Below are 17,255 nucleotides of genomic sequence, written 5' to 3'. Positions count from 1 at the left end.
GCATTCATTGCGTCCAGGAGGGACATTTGATCACGTGGATGGTAGTCATAAACCTTCCACCTCCACGAAGAAAAGAATTCCTCTATGGGGTTGAGGAATGGAGAGTAAGGTGGGAGGAAATGTGACACCATCCTGGGATGGGCAGCAAACCACTCAGTGTTTGCACGGGAGTGGTGAAATGTCACAGTGTCCCATACAATTATAAATGCTGGCTGATTTCATAGAGGTCATGCAGGAACGCAAGGAGATGCCCAATTAGAGGTTTGTGTAACAGCAGTCCACCAGTGGGTATTGCTGCACACATTGGGACGTTGGCACCCCTCTGACCCGGGACATCCACTGTGGCTCTCTTCCCAATCACGTTCCTTCCTCGTTGCCGTGTTTTGGCCAAGTTGAAACCAGCCTCATTCACAAAGATGAATATGTGGGGTGTTTGCCTGCCCATGACTCTCTAAAATAAATCCACAAGGCAACATAAGAGTTAGGCTATTACAGAAGCATAAATTCTACCTAAAAAATGTGTCTTTGTGTGTGTATTTGGAAAAGTAACGTTGTCTCCCAGCTAGCAAAAAGTCGTCTATTATATGTTGAATAGACGTAAATCTTCAACGTCTAATTACGACTTTTCAACGTTGAAAACAGGTCGATCTTCAACGTCTTGATGGAATATGTAAAACTCTTCAAATTTATTTGAGATAATAATGAACATGGTTTGGTAGTTTGTTTTTCTCTGTTATTTTAGCATGTATAACAGACTTATCCTGTCTTAGATTATCAGTTGAAAACATGTGGTATCTTAGATGCAGTTGAAAACACGTAGTCAAACGGTCCGGCCGAAACTACTTAGATCACGTCGAAAATCACGTCGAAAACCAGTCAAGGCGGACCGACTTATCTCAACCATATTTCAACGTTGAAAGACGGTAATTGTTTACTGTGCTGCCAACACTCTGTCTCGAATGTCTGAGTTTTTGGCCATTGTTTCTGTCGACCATATCAACGATTGCAGTTTCCTCCACATTAGTGAACACCTTGGACTTAGTTGAGTCCTAAGCAGAAACGCAAAAGCAATTACACACAAGTAGGTTTGGAAACTTTGTTCTATTTACTTCTTTACTGTAATGCGCAGCTCAGTCAGATGCCCTTGCAGAATACAGATTACCTGTTGGTTTGCCGAAAAACTCTAACAATAGATGCCATTGATAAGCGTTGCAGATTTGGCTGCGCTCTCAGACCAGCCTGATTTATTACATGATCAATTACAGTAGCTCCGATCTCATCTGAGACTACAGCTCTTGATCTTCCTCTTATTCTTCTTCCACCACGCATAAGTATTCTTCTCCCTCTCCCAGACACTCTTCTTCCTCTTTCAGCCTTCATCTCTGGCTTCATCTTCTTCTCTATCTTTCCATACAGAAATGTAATATATGTCAATATATGTAAATTACATATATAATATCAGTGCCCATGTATGTCTGCTACCTATATGAGAATATATGCAAAATTCATATATGTAAAACACATAGACATATGTGAAACATATATTTCAAAATATAGCAAAAATGGCCGTTTTCATGTAAGTGCCATACATTTTTTTCCGTATATGCACAAAAATGTGAAATACTGTATATGTAAGACGCATATATGTATCTTATATCTGAATGCCTTGTAATTAAATGCCTATAGTTGGAGATTTTGTGTCTGTATTGTGTGAATACCAAATATAGTATTTTTAATACAATAATGCAGTGTTTTCTTTGTCATTTTTGACAAATACATCCACAAAGTACCATAAGCCACAGCTTTAAAAATGCATCAGTATCACATGCATGTATGTTTGCATACATTTATTAAATATGTGGAAAACAAATATGTATGTCACATATTTATACTTAATGTTGTCCATATATGCGAGAAACCAATACTATACTGTAATATATACAGATATATGGTATCATATATGGATGAACTCAAATATTTTCTTCACATGTTTGGACACATAAATGTTCATACGTTGCAGGCATATATTGTGTTCTCAGATAAGTCAAATGTATAGATATGTCATGCTATTTAAAATATAAGTACATATATGGCCATATATTACATTTTTGTATCGGGCTGGGTCCATGTTTACATCACAATACAAAACTATTCTGAGGTTGGCTCCATGAAATTGAAAGAGTAACTCCTGTGTAGGTGTTCATCTACAATGGTAATCAGCTGTGGTTGGTCCAATTGTTTTCATAGTATTTCATTTTTAGATTCAAAATATATTTCATTACAATATTACCGTGTAAATGTAGCAAATTGCTGTCTTATTCAGTTTTATATTATGTTATTGTTTTGAACGTAAGTTTTGAAACCAGTATGTATGAATGCTCAAATTGGCCTGTAGGTACACAGAGTTTTGGCAGTTGTTGTGTGGAAGTGAGAAAAGAATTCATGTAATTTGAAAGATGTAGTAATTGAATGCATTTTGTGCCAAAGCAATGATAAATTATCAACAGTTTAGCCCACACATAGACTTCTGTTGTGCTCACTGTGGGAAGAGTTATGAAAAAGTGACCTAAGTATGTGTCCTATAGCGATTGTAAAAAACTGTAATACAGAGCACACTTTTACACAATTAAATACCTGACAATAATGCAGAATTTTTGTTCTCATGGCTGTTTCTAGCACAGGCAGTTACACAGAGCAGGAAGGCATTACTGAGGGTCAGGAATGTGCAGACCTTGGCAGAAAATATGCCAGGGGCTTATTGTGGTGCAAAGAGCATTTCTGTCGCTGGGATTAATGTATTTAAAATGTCCCAGTCTGATTCGGGTCTAAATGAAAGAGACGCTTTTATGCATTTGTGTGTGTGACTCTCTTTTAGATAAATCTTCTAATGCCTTGTTTTCACCTTTGTTCTGAGTTTGAAACATGTCCAACGTATTTGCCCGTAGGTAGAATCGAATGTGTGTGTGTGTGTGTGGCCTGGTAAACCCTACATAATGGGAACAAAATTTCCCTACAAAGATGGTAATATCCAAAATCCTTGTCCTTGTAAGGAAATGTTTTGGTCCCCAGCATGAGGAAAACAGCTTATAAATCATACTAAGTGATGTTTTTGAGAAAATGTAAAAATGCAGAGTTTTCTGTGATGAGTGGGTTTAGGGGTATGAAATATGTATAAAAATTATTATGTCTATAAGACCCCTCAAAGCATGAAAACCCAACGTGTGTGTGTGTGTGTGTGTGTGTGTGTGTGTGTGTGTGTGTGTGTGTGTGTGTGTGTGTGTGTGTGTGTGTGTGTGTGTGTGTGTGTGTGTGTGTGTGTGTGTGTGCACGTAAATGTGCGGTTACTTATCGAAATATGTGTGTGAAAGCATGTTCAAGGACCTTTCCTCTTCTCGAACTCAGGACATGCTCGCATGCCATGCATGGTTACTGATTCACACAGTCAGAGGAGCCATCACAAGTGTTCTGTCCAGACAGCAGCTCGTCGCTTCCAAAATATCATTACTGTTTTACATACTGATATGATATCCATTGCCCATAAAAGGGCAAGAATAAATGTCACATGCAAATATATTTCTGTTAACAAACAGTTGTGTTCGTACATGATGTAAAACATTTCAGAAACTTTTGAATTGAATGATTCAGTGATTTTATAATTTATTATGGATCTTTTAGCTGCTTTAAGGGATAGTTACACAGAAATGAAAGCTGTGTCATCATTTACCCTCATGTCCTTACCTCTATGACATTCTTTCATCTGTGCATGGAACATATGGGATATAAATATATATTAGTGGTGGGCCGTTATCGGCGTTAACGTGCTGCGTTAACGTGAGACTCTTATCGGGCGATAAAAAAAAATATCGCCGTTAATCTATTCTCAAAGTTGGGTTGGGAGCTGGGTCTATAGGCTACTAAGCAAGCTATGATGACTTTCACCTTGATATTTTAGCGCGGATTCGGTTCGGTGTTCGGTACGCATTTTCAAACCGAACGGTTCGTTGGACCATTTTTCCTGCCGACCAAAATTTCGTTATTTCAAATGTAGGCGGGTCGCGCGTGGCAAGCGCGCTCATAATGTAAGAGACGCTGGCGCGACCACAACATTAGCCAACATCAAATGGCAAACGTAATGCAAGCGGAACGAAACTGAGCTACTCGTTATTGTGTGTTTAACGGACCGTTGTTTATCAGTTTGGACCAAAGCAGCGCGAGCCGATCTTGATCAAGAGATCCAGTAAAGAAATAATTTGAATTCGATACTTAAGTAATAACTTCGCTGCGAGATCTAGTGAGAAACATTCACATTTCTCCGTTATTAACGGATCAAACAGTGCGTAAGCCAGGAATAAACATTGTGCCATGAATGAACTATCCAGTGTCCACAGATCTGCAACATTTACCATGGATTTACTGTATTAAAACTAACTGCAACCATGGAAGTTTGGCAGGAATAGTAGGCTATAATGCTTTCAAGTAACATTACATTGGTTTTATTTTGACATTATGAATAAAATTGCTGCCCTCAAATGTTAATCTGAACTAAAAATAGACCTTTTATAACTACTACAATATTAGGTTACAATGAATTTTTTCCAAGGAGCTGTTTTGTTTTATGCTCATCAAAGTAAAAAAAAAAAATAAAAATAAAAAAAAAATAAATAAAGCATAGCCTACTTTATTATGTTAGTTTTAATAAAAAGAACGTAATGGGAACGCTGGGATATATATATATATATATATATATATATATCCCAGCAAGTATCTCAAAATACCATATAATTCTGTAATTTTTTGTAATGACTTACTACAGTGTATAATAAGATCTTCCTACATGGACACACCTGTTCATACAATCACTAAAAATGTTCTAACCAAGCCACGCCAATCTCTGTTCTGATAATGTTGTGTATCAGACCTGTGATTTTTCAGACCCCAGATTACATACCTGTCTCCTTGCTAACGGTGTCACTGAGGACATAATAGTATTGCACAATTTTTAAGGTTAACTTGTCAGGCCAGTTGCCTTTAATGAATATTTTTGATATCAGTGTGCTCACACCTAACAAAACATGAGTAAACTTGTTTTATGAACACGGAAATTCCACCCTTTTTGGGTAAAATATTCTCAGCCAATCATTTGAAAGGCATGCCTTGTTTTTCCAGACGTAATCACAGGAAAACCAAGCCTTGTTTTTCTCCAGAGAGTCAAACTGGTTTTGTTCATGGGAACTTTTAAGTGATTCTGAGTCATCAGTATCGGTTATCTGAAAGATTTACAGTATCCACCAAATTAGCTGAGATAAATATTGTTTTATTATGAAATAAAACAGAGGGTTAAGACACCAGATATGAAAATGAATATTTTCCATGCATGCATTCATATTTTATGTACAGTAGGTCTCATGGGTGTTGTGTGTTCTGTTTCTATGGACGTGCCTCTAAAACACACAGTCCTGTGGGAATGGCTGGATGATTACATGCATCACTGATATTTTACAACCTGGCTGACCATAAAAGTGCCATCCATACTTTAAAGCTACTTTTAATACATTTACTTTAAAGCTATTTTTCTTGGCCTGTCATATAACTGGTACTTAATATTATTGAAAATGTAGGGACAGCTGACCATCAAAAGTTGACCATCAAAATGAAATAAAGGCAGACTTGAACAAAAAAACAGCATGATCGCAATGTAATTAATAGAGTATTTCTTTCACTCTAACTCTAATATGTAAAATGTGCTTATTTAATTAGGCTATTTGTATTATCATCAACTAACACCAACCATCGTTATTATTATTATTATTATTGTTGTTGTTGTTGTTGTTGTTGTTGTTGTTTGTAGTCGTAGTAGTAGTGCATATCTTATTATATCTTATCACAACGTCAAGAGTGTGTGGCAGTGGTGCCACTGCCTTCACAGATTTTCCATGACTAGTGTTGGATTATAGTCAATTTCTGCCATCTAATGGATATACTTGGTAGTGCAGCTTGTTTGCTCTCTGTATAAACCCCGCCTCCGAGAATCTCTCTCAACTTCTAATTGGCTCAAGGAATTTTCTCTCTTCAATCTGATTCGCTACCTGGTTTCGCCATTGTCGTCACTCACAACAGAGGTCACACATGACTAAAAAATGGACGCGTCCTGTTGAAACGCTGCTGTGTGAGTTTAATGAATGTTTTTATTATTTCAGTTATTTTGAAGCGAAAACACTGAATCATATGGAAAATATGGAGCTTCCCGAAGAGACTGTGTGAGCTGTCTACTCCTGCGATGCCTTCACATGCTTGTTTACAAAGGGTGGGTTTAAAATTATTCTAAAAACAAAGGCCGATTATTGTACCTCAATTATAAAATAGAAATCAGATAAAATTGCTAATAGCAAAATACATTGAGGTCCGAGTCTCTCGTGTTTATTTATTTAATGATTGACATGTTACAGAGTCATTCTCAAAATTTGGTAACTGTCCCTTGAATTTTCATGAAAATTCATGAGAAATAATATTGAAGAACCACCATATGTACATTTTATTAAATAATATTTTTATCATACACTTGATACACTTACAATTTAAAAGTAAAAAAAAATAAAAAAAATAATAGAATATTAATTTTTTAAATCATGCACTTAATCATCTTTTTACAATTTTACACATCAACTTGTGACACTGAAGACTAGTAATGTCTGATGAGAATTCAGTTTTGCTTCACAGAAATAAATTATATTTAAAGTATATTAAAATAGAAAACCATTATTTTAAATTGTAATAATATTTCACAATATTCCTGACGTTGTGTTTTTAAAAATTTTTTTTTATAAATGCAGGCTTGATGAGCACTTATTTCAAGAGAGACTTATTTCAAAAACATAAAAAATACAGTAGTAATGTTTCCAAACGTTTGACTTGTACTGTGTGTGTGTGTGTATATATATATATATATATATATATATATATATATATATATATATATATATGTGTTTTCCTTGTGGAAAAAGTTGAAGTTTAAAAAAAAGTTCAGAGGAAGAAAAGGCTGTTCAACTATAAACATGGTCACTGCTCCACATATAAATTCTCCACATATAAATTCCCCACATAAACAGCATCAATCTATTTGTAACACTTTTCTCCAGCTGTGCATCTGCTACATGGCTCTCCTCAAGACCAGACCCCGTCACTGGACTGTGCTCTCTCAGAACAGAGCATTGCACTACACTGCCTGTGAACTGCAGTGTTCAAGCCCAGACTCTTCCTCCTCTGTCAGCAGTGTAAACCAGACACCGACCGCCTCAGAACCAGTGGACGAGGGTCCTCCATCTCCCCCCACCCACTGCTGCATGAGCGGCTGTCATAACTGTGTGTGGATCGAACATGCTGAAAAACTGCTGAAGTATTACAGCAATGGTGGAGAGAGAGCTCTGGCGGCCATTGAGGAGAACGTTCTCGATGACAACCTAAAGGCTTATCTTAAAATGGAGATCAAGTTACTGAAGAAGCCTTGATGACAATGGACTTGGTGGGGGGGGATATTTATTGAGAGTTCAAAGTGTTTCATAGCAGCAACTATTTGCACGTTTTTAATAGGTGAGTCTCACTTAATCTGTCAAGAACATGTCTGAGTCATATTTCACCTCAAAATCAGTAGGAAAATATATGTTTATTGCACAAAGGTAATAAACCCTATCATGACAATTAATCCCTCCCCCAAAACTCTCATTATCAAAATCCATGTGGATGTTTTGCTTTTGAGTTTTTTGTAATGTTTATAGGACTTTACAAAAAATGTAGTGCATTTTATTATAATTAAAATATACATAAAAGTGTGTTGTGAAAATTGTTAAGGGCATGTTCAATATTACAGAACTGACAGATGTTTGACTACACCCATGATAATACCTTATCTAAAGAAGTATGTTTTTAATATGTACACTTCTGCAGTAAAAAAATATATGAATTGCTGTTATGTATGTATAGATGGCTATGTTTTATAATTTCATATGTATATTTAATATAATATTAGGAGAAAGTGCACAATTTTTTATTTATCATTATCAATTCTCTGTAAGATTATTAATGTTTTTGAAAGAAGTCTCATGCTCACCAAGACTGTTAATTTAAAAATTACTGTAAAAAGAGTGATGTTGTGATAAATTATTACAATTTAAAATAGCTGTTTTAATATATTTTAAAATGTAATTTATTCCTGTGGTGGCAAAGCTGGATTTTCAGCATCTTTACTCCAGTTTTCAGTGTCACATGATCCTTCAGAAATCATTCTCAAAGAAATATTCAGTTTCACAGATTTTCCCAATTTCACAGACCATTCATTCAGTTCTTGAAACAAAGACGTTTTACACATTTCACCTTTTTTCTCAAACGTTCCAATTTTTTCAGCAAAACCTTTGCACAGGTTTAACCATGTTCTTATTCAGGAAACACAAGTACACACTATAATTACCTCAAGTGTCACACTGTGAACTCAAATAGCATACATTTATCCATGTGTAAACATTAAGTAGCAAAACTGATGACACCAATCAGAAACTCAGAATAATATAAATAGGGCCACCTGTGATTATGTGCTTTGGATCCTTCTGGTGGGAGACAAAGAGAAAGAGGAGGGAAAAAGAAAAAAGGGGGACAGGGTCAAAGGACATTTGTTCCTGATGAAATGCAAAGCATTGTAGTTGACCCATGTTCTTGTTCATGAGGAAAGTTGGCCTACAGGCTCATCTGCAGGGTTTTTATACTTACACATACAGTGTAATAATATATATATATAATTTTTTTTTTTTTTTTTTTTGCAGAACTGAGAAACGATTGCCTAGGGGAGGGAGAGAAAGTCTTGTCAGAAGTCTAAAAAAACAGTTATACTGTAGGATGGCAAATATGGTCACCAATACTGTAATGCAATTTAGCCGAGGATGCTGAATTAAATTGTTACTGTGATTGTATATTGTATTGCATGCCAAGTTCATATTCAATTCTTTGCTATTTTAACTTTTCTTTTTTTAGTGATTTTAATTACTGCAAGATCTCTTTACAGAAGTGTAATGAAAATAGAAATTTCTTAAAGCTTACTATTGAATTTTACTGTATCTGCACCCCTCTATTTATGTTGTATACTGTAATAGACATTAAGCTGTAAAATCAGTGTTCCAAATTTGAGGTTAATATCTCAAAAAGTGAGCTTTCAGAGTTTCCCATTCATTTCATTTCCAATGCGGTCATTTTTTGACTATTATGATGAAAAAATTGGGCTTTAGCAATCAGGACAGTCCAGGGATGACAATATTAAAAACCAAGGTACAGTATGTAAACAAAATAATTTGTGTAGGTTCAGTTGTCTTGCATAGTATATGCATGTCAAAATGTTTTCTTGGAGAAGGACTAACAAAAGGGGTAACAAAATGCCTTTATGATCAACTTTAAGGGGTTAGTGAGTCTGTCTGTACAATCACATCTAAATCATAACTAATTCTTTATGACCCAAATGCTGATTTAAATGACATAGGTCATACGTTTCCCTATCTGATCAGCTCTTGTGGCGCTAGAACCCACATTGGCTGGCTCTAGTCATCAGAGTTGTCTAGCAGCTTAGCTTGTTCATGGCTTTGGCTGGCACTTGTATGAGTGGTTGACGACAGCCGTCCTGATCTGTGTACCTGTGAGTCAGCATATGAGGGCTTGATGCCGTGTGTCTGGAAGCAGGGCTGTGATCCAGATGCTTGAAGGATTTGTGATGAATGACGTGAATAGTGGTTAGGTATTCTGTGAACAAGATGTACAGAAGACAATGTGACACTGGTTCATGGAGGTCATTAATGACCTCATAGTGAAGTTTGAGATGCAACTCCAGCTGATGTAATTAATGGCAAAATAAATGTTTGGAAATATAAATTGATATATCCTACTGACCTTTTTTGGGGGGTGAAAATACTAACATGCCGATATATATATACAGGTGCTGGTCATAAAATTAGAATATCATCAAAAAGTTGATTTATTTCAAGAATTCAACTTAACAGGTGAAACTAATATATTATATAGACTCATTACATGCAAAGTGAGATATTTCAAGCCTTTATTTGTTATAATTTTGATGATTATGGCTTACAGCTTATGAAACCCACGAAATCAAAATCCCAGAAAATTAGAATATTACATGAAATCACACAGTAATTACACAGTGATACCATGGTAATTGAACCAGGTTTGGGTTCTTTTGGCAGTGTGGGCAGGTGCAAATCCTGCTGGAAAATGAAGTCAGCATCTCCATAAAGCTTGTCTGCTGAAGGAAGCATGAAGTGCTCTGGAAATGTCCTGGTGGACGGCTGCGTTGAGTGGACAGCACAGTGGACCAACACCAGCCGATGACATGGCTCCTCAAACCAACACAGACTGTGGAAACTTCACACTGGACTTCAAGCATCTTGGATTGTGTGCCTCTCCATTCTTCCAGACTCTGGGACCTTGGTTTCCAAATGAGATGCAAAATTTGCTCTCATCAGAAAAGAGGACTTTGGTCCACTGTGCTTTATTAAATCCAGAGTCAACGCAGCCGTCTACCAGGACATTTCCAGAGCACTTCATGCTTCCTTCATTTTCCAGCAGGATTTGCACCTGCCCACACTGCCAAAATAACCAAAACCTGGTTCAATGACCATGGTATCACTGTGTAATTACTGTAATATTCTAATTTTCTGGGATTTTGATTTCGTGGGTTTCATAAGCTGTAAGCCATAATCATCAAAATTATAACAAATAAAGGCTTGAAATATCTCACTTTGCATGTAATGAGTCTATATAATATATTAGTTTCACCTGTTAAGTTGAATTCTTGAAATAAATTAACTTTTTGATGATATTCTAATTTTATGACCAGCACCTGTATATATATACACTAACAAAACATATACACTCACTCACACACACACACACACACACACATATATATATATATATATATATATATATATATATATATATATATATATATATATATATAAGATAGATTATAGATTACAGATTTTAAATTCCAGATATTGTATTTTAAAACTAATAATACACTTGTAACTTCAAATCAAAGGGTCAGTGTTACGATTGGTTAAATGGTTCAGATAACTACCAGGGATAACAGTTTGGTCACGGGTTTATTGTTTGAACTGGGTCATCACAGTAATCTCACAAGCTAGTTATCAATTGTCAGAGCATGGACGCAGTAACCCACTGGCTTTGTATATAATTGATCGATTCCTCTGTTGTGTCTTCATATCTCATTACACACAGACGGAGCAAGGGGCACGTTCGACCCCATGACCTTGCGCTGAGGTTGTGGGGGCAAATTCTGACACAAAGACAAGAACGAGCAACCAATGACCCATAAATCCCTTTTTAACACATCTAATTGGATTTTTTCCTTTTTCTTCTACAAAAATTTGATTATCCCAATTATCATTTTTTGTATTGGTATTTTGTCATACAAAACAACTCACAAAACAACCCGATATTTAAAAACTAATAATTTATTAATATATATTTATATATATATATATATATATATATATATATATATATATATATTATATTATATTATATTATATTATATTATATTATATTATATTATATTATATTATTATTGAAAGAAGACAGAAGACATCTTGAGATATTTTGCAAAATGTTATATTCTGCAGACAAAAAATTTATTACATTTACCCACCCGTAGTAATGTACAACAAAATACTCTTTGAGTTATAGTTAATCCTAATCACAGATTTCATATTATTTAACTGACAACAGCCTGTCAATAACAAAGACTCCTATTACTATACAGATGGCCAGGTGCCTGTAATCCTGACCGCAGATCTAGATCATGTAATCAACTAATTAAACCTCCAACCTTTAATCTAGTGTCTTCAGTAATTATTTTTGCGCTGTTAGTCTCAAAATAAAGCATGTGCGAAACAGGGATTTGGGTTCATGTCTTTCCTGGAGTCGTTCCCTGAAAATGCTATAAAAATTACAGGATGAATCGCTAATCGCTCCACTCGACCCCCACAGATGTGAGCCTGTTGTGTAACAATGATAGAAAGCTGCAGAACAAACAAACCCTATAAGAGCGCTCTCTGTCAAACAGTGGTTATGATCCTTTTCTGGATATTTCCATTATGATATTATCCGGTGTTATTTGGTCAGCAAATCCAGTCTCAAGCAGAATTAGACCATTCTAGAAACCTTCTGGAAAAGATTCCTGCCTGTCACCTTTCTAGGATATAGGGGATATATATATATACATATATATATATATATATATATATATATATATATATATATATATATATATATATATATATATATATATATATATATATATATATATATATATATATATATATATATATATATATATATATCCTAGAAAGGATCTATATATCCTAGATATATATATATATATATATATATATATATATATATATATATATATATATATATATATATGTAATATATATGTAATTATTCTCCTTAAACATTTCTCAGCTCATGTTTTTAAGTCAGTTTAATGTAATTTAAGTTGAATTGACTCAAACATCCAAGTTGTTTGTACTTAAAAATGTAAGCCAGCAATTTTTTTTTTTTTTACGGTATTACTAAATTCCGCAAGCTCTACATTTGTGCAGATTGAGTTCAGAAACATTATATATACAATGGACAATAGGAAAAGCATTTGACCATTATTATTGAACAATATAGTACATTCATATTAATTATTCATATTTATGTTATTCATGAATTATTATAATAATTGTATTAATTCATAACATGAATATGAATATATAATATAAATAAGCAAAATAAACCAAAACAAATATTATATTATATTATATTATATTATATTATATTATATTATATTATATTATATTATATTATATTATATTATATTATATTATATTATATTAGCAGGTAATAACAACAAAAACACTTTTCTTAATTCTTTTGGTTGATTCGGTACTAGGCCTATATAATGTGGCCTCATCAAATGACCATTGTATATGCAATTTACTACAGATATATGTTGTTTTATTATGTAAAAAATATATAAACAAGTTGCTAAAAGCTTATGGTGTTACACAAATACAAATGCCCCATTAAACAAATACACACATATTGTGTTCATCTGCAGCTGAGGGGATCAGGGGCGCGAGGCGTCCCTCTCCTAATCTTCTGAGGGGGCCAGAGAGTATAAAAGCCTGTAAACCCTGCACCGCTCCCAAGGAAAGCCGAGCGTTGACATCCACTCCTCCTCAGGAGAGAGATACGTAAGGGGAACGGTGCTGCAGCTGCACCCAGTCAACAGCCTGTCAATCAACCGGTGAGTAGAACCTTTGAATATTTAATCATCAGTAAGGGATGAGCTGTTCTTTAATAATATAATATAGTAAAGTAACAATGTGGTTGAAATAAAATAATGGGCTTTTTTTTTTATAGCTGATCGTATATTATCTTGCTTATCATATTGTTACTTATTGAATGAATAAACAGTATGAAATATTGATTTTAGGTTAAATTATTTCATTATGCAAAAAGAGAAATGGACATGAATAGTTGCCTGGGACAAGTAGCCTAATAGTGGTCATTATGCAAAATTATTTGATTACAGAATGTATAATGCTCTATAGAATGCTCTATAATAATTTCATCTGTAAAGTGTCAAAACGTTCAATGTAACTATTTCAAATAATGACAAATGGTTTATTTTCATTAACATTTTTTATTTAGAATGGATAGTTGGCCATATGCATTCAATAATGCATAATATATACATAATTTACAAATTGTATGCACTGAGTATAGATTGACTTTTTTTTTTTGCAAAATATGTATACAAACCATTGACCTTATTAATATAAATATTATGTGATTATACATGTAGAATTCATTATTCTAGGCATCATTGCCATTGTGACACTGTTGCATCTATTCTCATTAGTCTTTGAGGAATATACCTGAAGGTCATATTTTGACTCTTATCTTTTCTGTTTGCTCAGCATGTTTTGTGTTATCCCTGCTCTAATAAGATTAACCATGTGCAGATTGCCACCATTAGAGGAGGGGGGGGGGGGGGGAGGGGGGGGGGGGGGGGGGAGGGGGGGGGGGGGGGCATTTATTAATCCAAGCTCTGGATTACACAAAATGGGTCACCCTACCCATCACTCATTCCCAGAGCTCATTTCAAGGAACACGGGCCATGACAGACATTCAATTAGAGGAGAATATGTATTTGGATTTGCGTATTACTCATCAGTAAGAGGATTATGGGTAAAGTTTTCTCAGCCTGAGGTGGATGCCATAGATGTTTATTAGGTGCTGCTTTGACCTTGATCTAGTCTAACCTTCCTGGCCTAACGTGTAAATTTGCCAAAATCCATGTTATAGAAAAATCAATGTGCCATTGGGTGTGAACCATAAACTCACTCCAGTTATTTCTGATATTTTTACATCAGCACCACATCACGGAGAGTGAATACAAAGAAAAGAGACCAACAGTGACCAACAGCCATGAATCTTGAGCTGCCCAAAACAGAGATCAAATCAGCCACCCGTGTCTCTGGTGGTCCCGCCACACCACGCAAAGGGCCACCCAAGTTCAAGCAGAGGCAGACCCGCCAGTTCAAGAGCAAGCCACCAAAGAAGGGGATCCAAGGGTAAGCCGCACTGTCAAAATCATGACTTTTATGATAATGGCTTTGTGTTATTTCACACGTCAGTCATATTTTATTATACAGCAGTGATGATAAAAATGGGAACATTTTTTACAATGATAATATTGAATAATTCTGCAACACAAATATTTTAGTTCAATTGAATATATCCAATTAATTGTATTTATCTTATTTTATCTGACAGTTTTGGAGATGACATCCCTGGCATGGAAGGTTTAGGCACTGGTAAGCATAATCTGCTTTACATTTTTCCTCACGTGTTTTGCCATTGGGACAGCATCACCTACCATCTATTCTAAGCCGCCCTTGTCTGACAGGGTTAGTCTGATCAGACAGTGCATGTATGTCAGACAATCCTCTCATACTGAGTATCATCAATGACATTATGACACCACTATGATTAAACGGACCTGAATGCTACCTGGCCTTCAAGCTGCTTAAGTTAACCCTTTGGATGATAGATGAACTCATGTTGCTGTGTTTCTACCTACAGACATCACTGTCATCTGCCCCTGGGAGGCCTTCAACCATCTGGAGCTTCACGAGTTGGCTCAGTATGGTATCATCTGAGCGTTTCACCTTCCCATCATCCTCCCTGCCATGGTCTCCAAACCACCCGTCTCCATCCTGGCCATCAGCTCCAAGTGGACCGTTCCATCTTTTATAATAGAATAAAAACACAAAAGAGCAACATTTATAAAAATGGAAAAACTAAGAAAAGATTTCTACCAAAAAAAAAAAATCTGACTATCCATTCCTCCGGTTTCTCTTTTTTCTTGCAGTCCGAGAACACATTCTGCTCAAACTATAGAACAGAAAAGTCTATATGATCCCGTCAGATTGCGTTCTGTTTGCCTAGAAAAACTGCTGCTCCTTTTCTTTGCTCTTTTCTACTCTCCCTCCTCCGTTTTCTTCTGGAACACGAAACATACGCAAGCAAGACAGCCTCACAGTGAGTACAAACAAGAGACGTACCCGTGAAATGCCTGGCTTCTCATTTCACGTGCCTCGTTGCCTCTTCTGTCCATCTTCGCCGAGTTCATAAGAAAAGATCAGAGTCCTGTAGAGATGAAACACCCTGCTGGCCGACACTTCAGTTAGACCACCAAAACTTTATTTCAGCCCACTCTTTCCCCATTAATAAATGCAGAATTTGACATTTCAACCTTTCCACTCATTCTGTGTAAGGATATCCTCAGGAACGGTTACTTTTTTAAATATCATATTGGCTTTGTGCTTTTGCAACCCCCTCATTCAACGCATGCATACGTTAACACATACTGTACACAGGTACAACTAGATCATTAGAATTCATTTTGGGCTAAAATTCTCGGTTTTCTCTCAGGGGACTGTTAGGGAGCAGTGTTGGGCTGGCATGTCTTCTGTGTCCTTCATCCATGTAATTGTTTTTCATCAGCATCATTTATCATCTTCATCATCACATCCCACTTTATCATTGTGTCCCATTTTAGTTTTACTAGTAATGTATTCAATTCTTTCCATTTGTATATTTCATTGTATATTCATTATAATTTGATCTACTCACCATATAATGCTCCATTTAAATGTCCTGTATCTTTCATAGATTTATGATTTTCTAGCCATCATTTTCTTTCCCTTTTGTCATTGTGTCAAGTATGTGTTATTTCCCTATATTTATTTTTGTTGCATGCTCTGTCTTTCACCATTATGTTTTATGTTCATTCATTGATTTGTTTAACCATTAGTTTTGTCACATTGTAGATCTAATCTAATTTAATTTAATGAATTCTAATAGAAAAAGCCCATTTCCCACACAGTCAGCTCCTCATTCATCCAAAAATAAATTATATATCCAAAGTAAATTCCTCACTTGTACAAGCATGCACATTTTTAATTTTCACACAGATCCTTATGTATTAAGATTGTGTGTCCTCCTGAATCCTCAAATTCTGAGTGAAGTTCTCCTGTGTTGGTTTGGCCTGTATTTCGCAGATTTTTGAAGTTTCATAACATCAGTGACTAAAGTGAAGTTTTCCCTCTACAGGATGAGATCAAAATAAAGCTTGAAAAAAAAAGAGAAAACAAAGTGTGTTTATTTTTCATGCTTCTGATATCAGTATAATAGTCAGTGGGTTGGGAAATAAATAAGATTAATTGTAAGATTAAGATTGTAAAAAAAAATAAAGTTACAAAATGTTTGAATATAATCAATTAAGAAACAAATATGATTTTTTTTTATTACAAATATAATGCATTACCTAAAATGTAAAGAATCCACTTCCACTTGTTGAATAAAATATAAAAATATAAACTGGTATAATATAATATATACAGATATATACAGACTGAAAGTACAGGTACTACTGGTCAAATATCAAATATCACTTTACTTACAAGTAAAAGTTGTAAAAAACGATTTTTACTTAAGTAAAAGTACAGAAGCACTCGTTTTTAAAAGTACTTAAGTATCAAAAGTAAAAGTAAATGTCAATGCATTGTTTTATTATTGTTGTATGTAATACTTACAGTACTTTTGAATCTATGTCTGCC

General features: G+C 35.0%; 2 protein-coding genes across 3 annotated transcripts; both read left to right on the top strand.

Annotated features, from left to right (window-relative positions):
- Positions 1-6,106: 6,106 nt before the first annotated feature.
- On the top strand, positions 6,107-9,894 carry oxld1 (oxidoreductase-like domain containing 1). 2 transcript variants are annotated; one of them, XR_013819197.1, is made up of 3 exons: positions 6,107-6,304; positions 7,137-7,587; positions 8,811-9,894. XR_013819197.1 is itself a non-coding variant. In XM_079851384.1 (2 exons), the coding sequence occupies exons 1-2, from the start codon at positions 6,278-6,280 to the stop codon at positions 7,503-7,505; spliced, it is 396 nt and encodes a 131-aa protein (XP_079707510.1). In that variant the 5' UTR covers positions 6,107-6,277; the 3' UTR covers positions 7,506-8,609. The 2 variants fall into 2 exon arrangements, 1 of the variants encoding a protein (XP_079707510.1); XM_079851384.1 differs by lacking the exon at positions 8,811-9,894 and having other exon boundaries at positions 7,137-8,609.
- A 3,266-nt stretch (positions 9,895-13,160) lies between these two features.
- Positions 13,161-16,910, top strand: pde6gb (phosphodiesterase 6G, cGMP-specific, rod, gamma, paralog b). The gene is made up of 4 exons (XM_079851383.1): positions 13,161-13,372; positions 14,505-14,705; positions 14,908-14,948; positions 15,217-16,910. The coding sequence occupies exons 2-4, from the start codon at positions 14,560-14,562 to the stop codon at positions 15,291-15,293; spliced, it is 264 nt and encodes an 87-aa protein (XP_079707509.1). The 5' UTR covers positions 13,161-13,372; positions 14,505-14,559; the 3' UTR covers positions 15,294-16,910.
- Positions 16,911-17,255: the final 345 nt, after the last annotated feature.

The sequence above is a fragment of the Squalius cephalus genome, assembly GCF_949319135.1.
Source record: "Squalius cephalus genome assembly, chromosome: 19".
Classification (NCBI taxonomy): Eukaryota; Metazoa; Chordata; class Actinopteri; order Cypriniformes; family Leuciscidae; genus Squalius; species Squalius cephalus.
The sequence above is the reverse complement of the archived record's forward strand: the minus strand, read 5'-3'. Positions and strand labels throughout refer to the sequence as shown.

Excerpts from the sequence above, each read along its gene's own strand:
- pde6gb (XM_079851383.1), top strand. The coding sequence starts at position 14,560 with ATGAATCTTGAGCTGCCCAAAACAGAGATCAAATCAGCCACCCGTGTC. Across the intron at positions 14,706-14,907 it reads CCAAAGAAGGGGATCCAAGG|TTTTGGAGATGACATCCCTG; the intron begins GTAAGCCGCACT and ends TTTATCTGACAG. Across the intron at positions 14,949-15,216 it reads CATGGAAGGTTTAGGCACTG|ACATCACTGTCATCTGCCCC; the intron begins GTAAGCATAATC and ends TTCTACCTACAG.
- oxld1 (XM_079851384.1), top strand. The coding sequence starts at position 6,278 with ATGCCTTCACATGCTTGTTTACAAAGG. Across the intron at positions 6,305-7,136 it reads CACATGCTTGTTTACAAAGG|CTGTGCATCTGCTACATGGC; the intron begins GTGGGTTTAAAA and ends ACTTTTCTCCAG.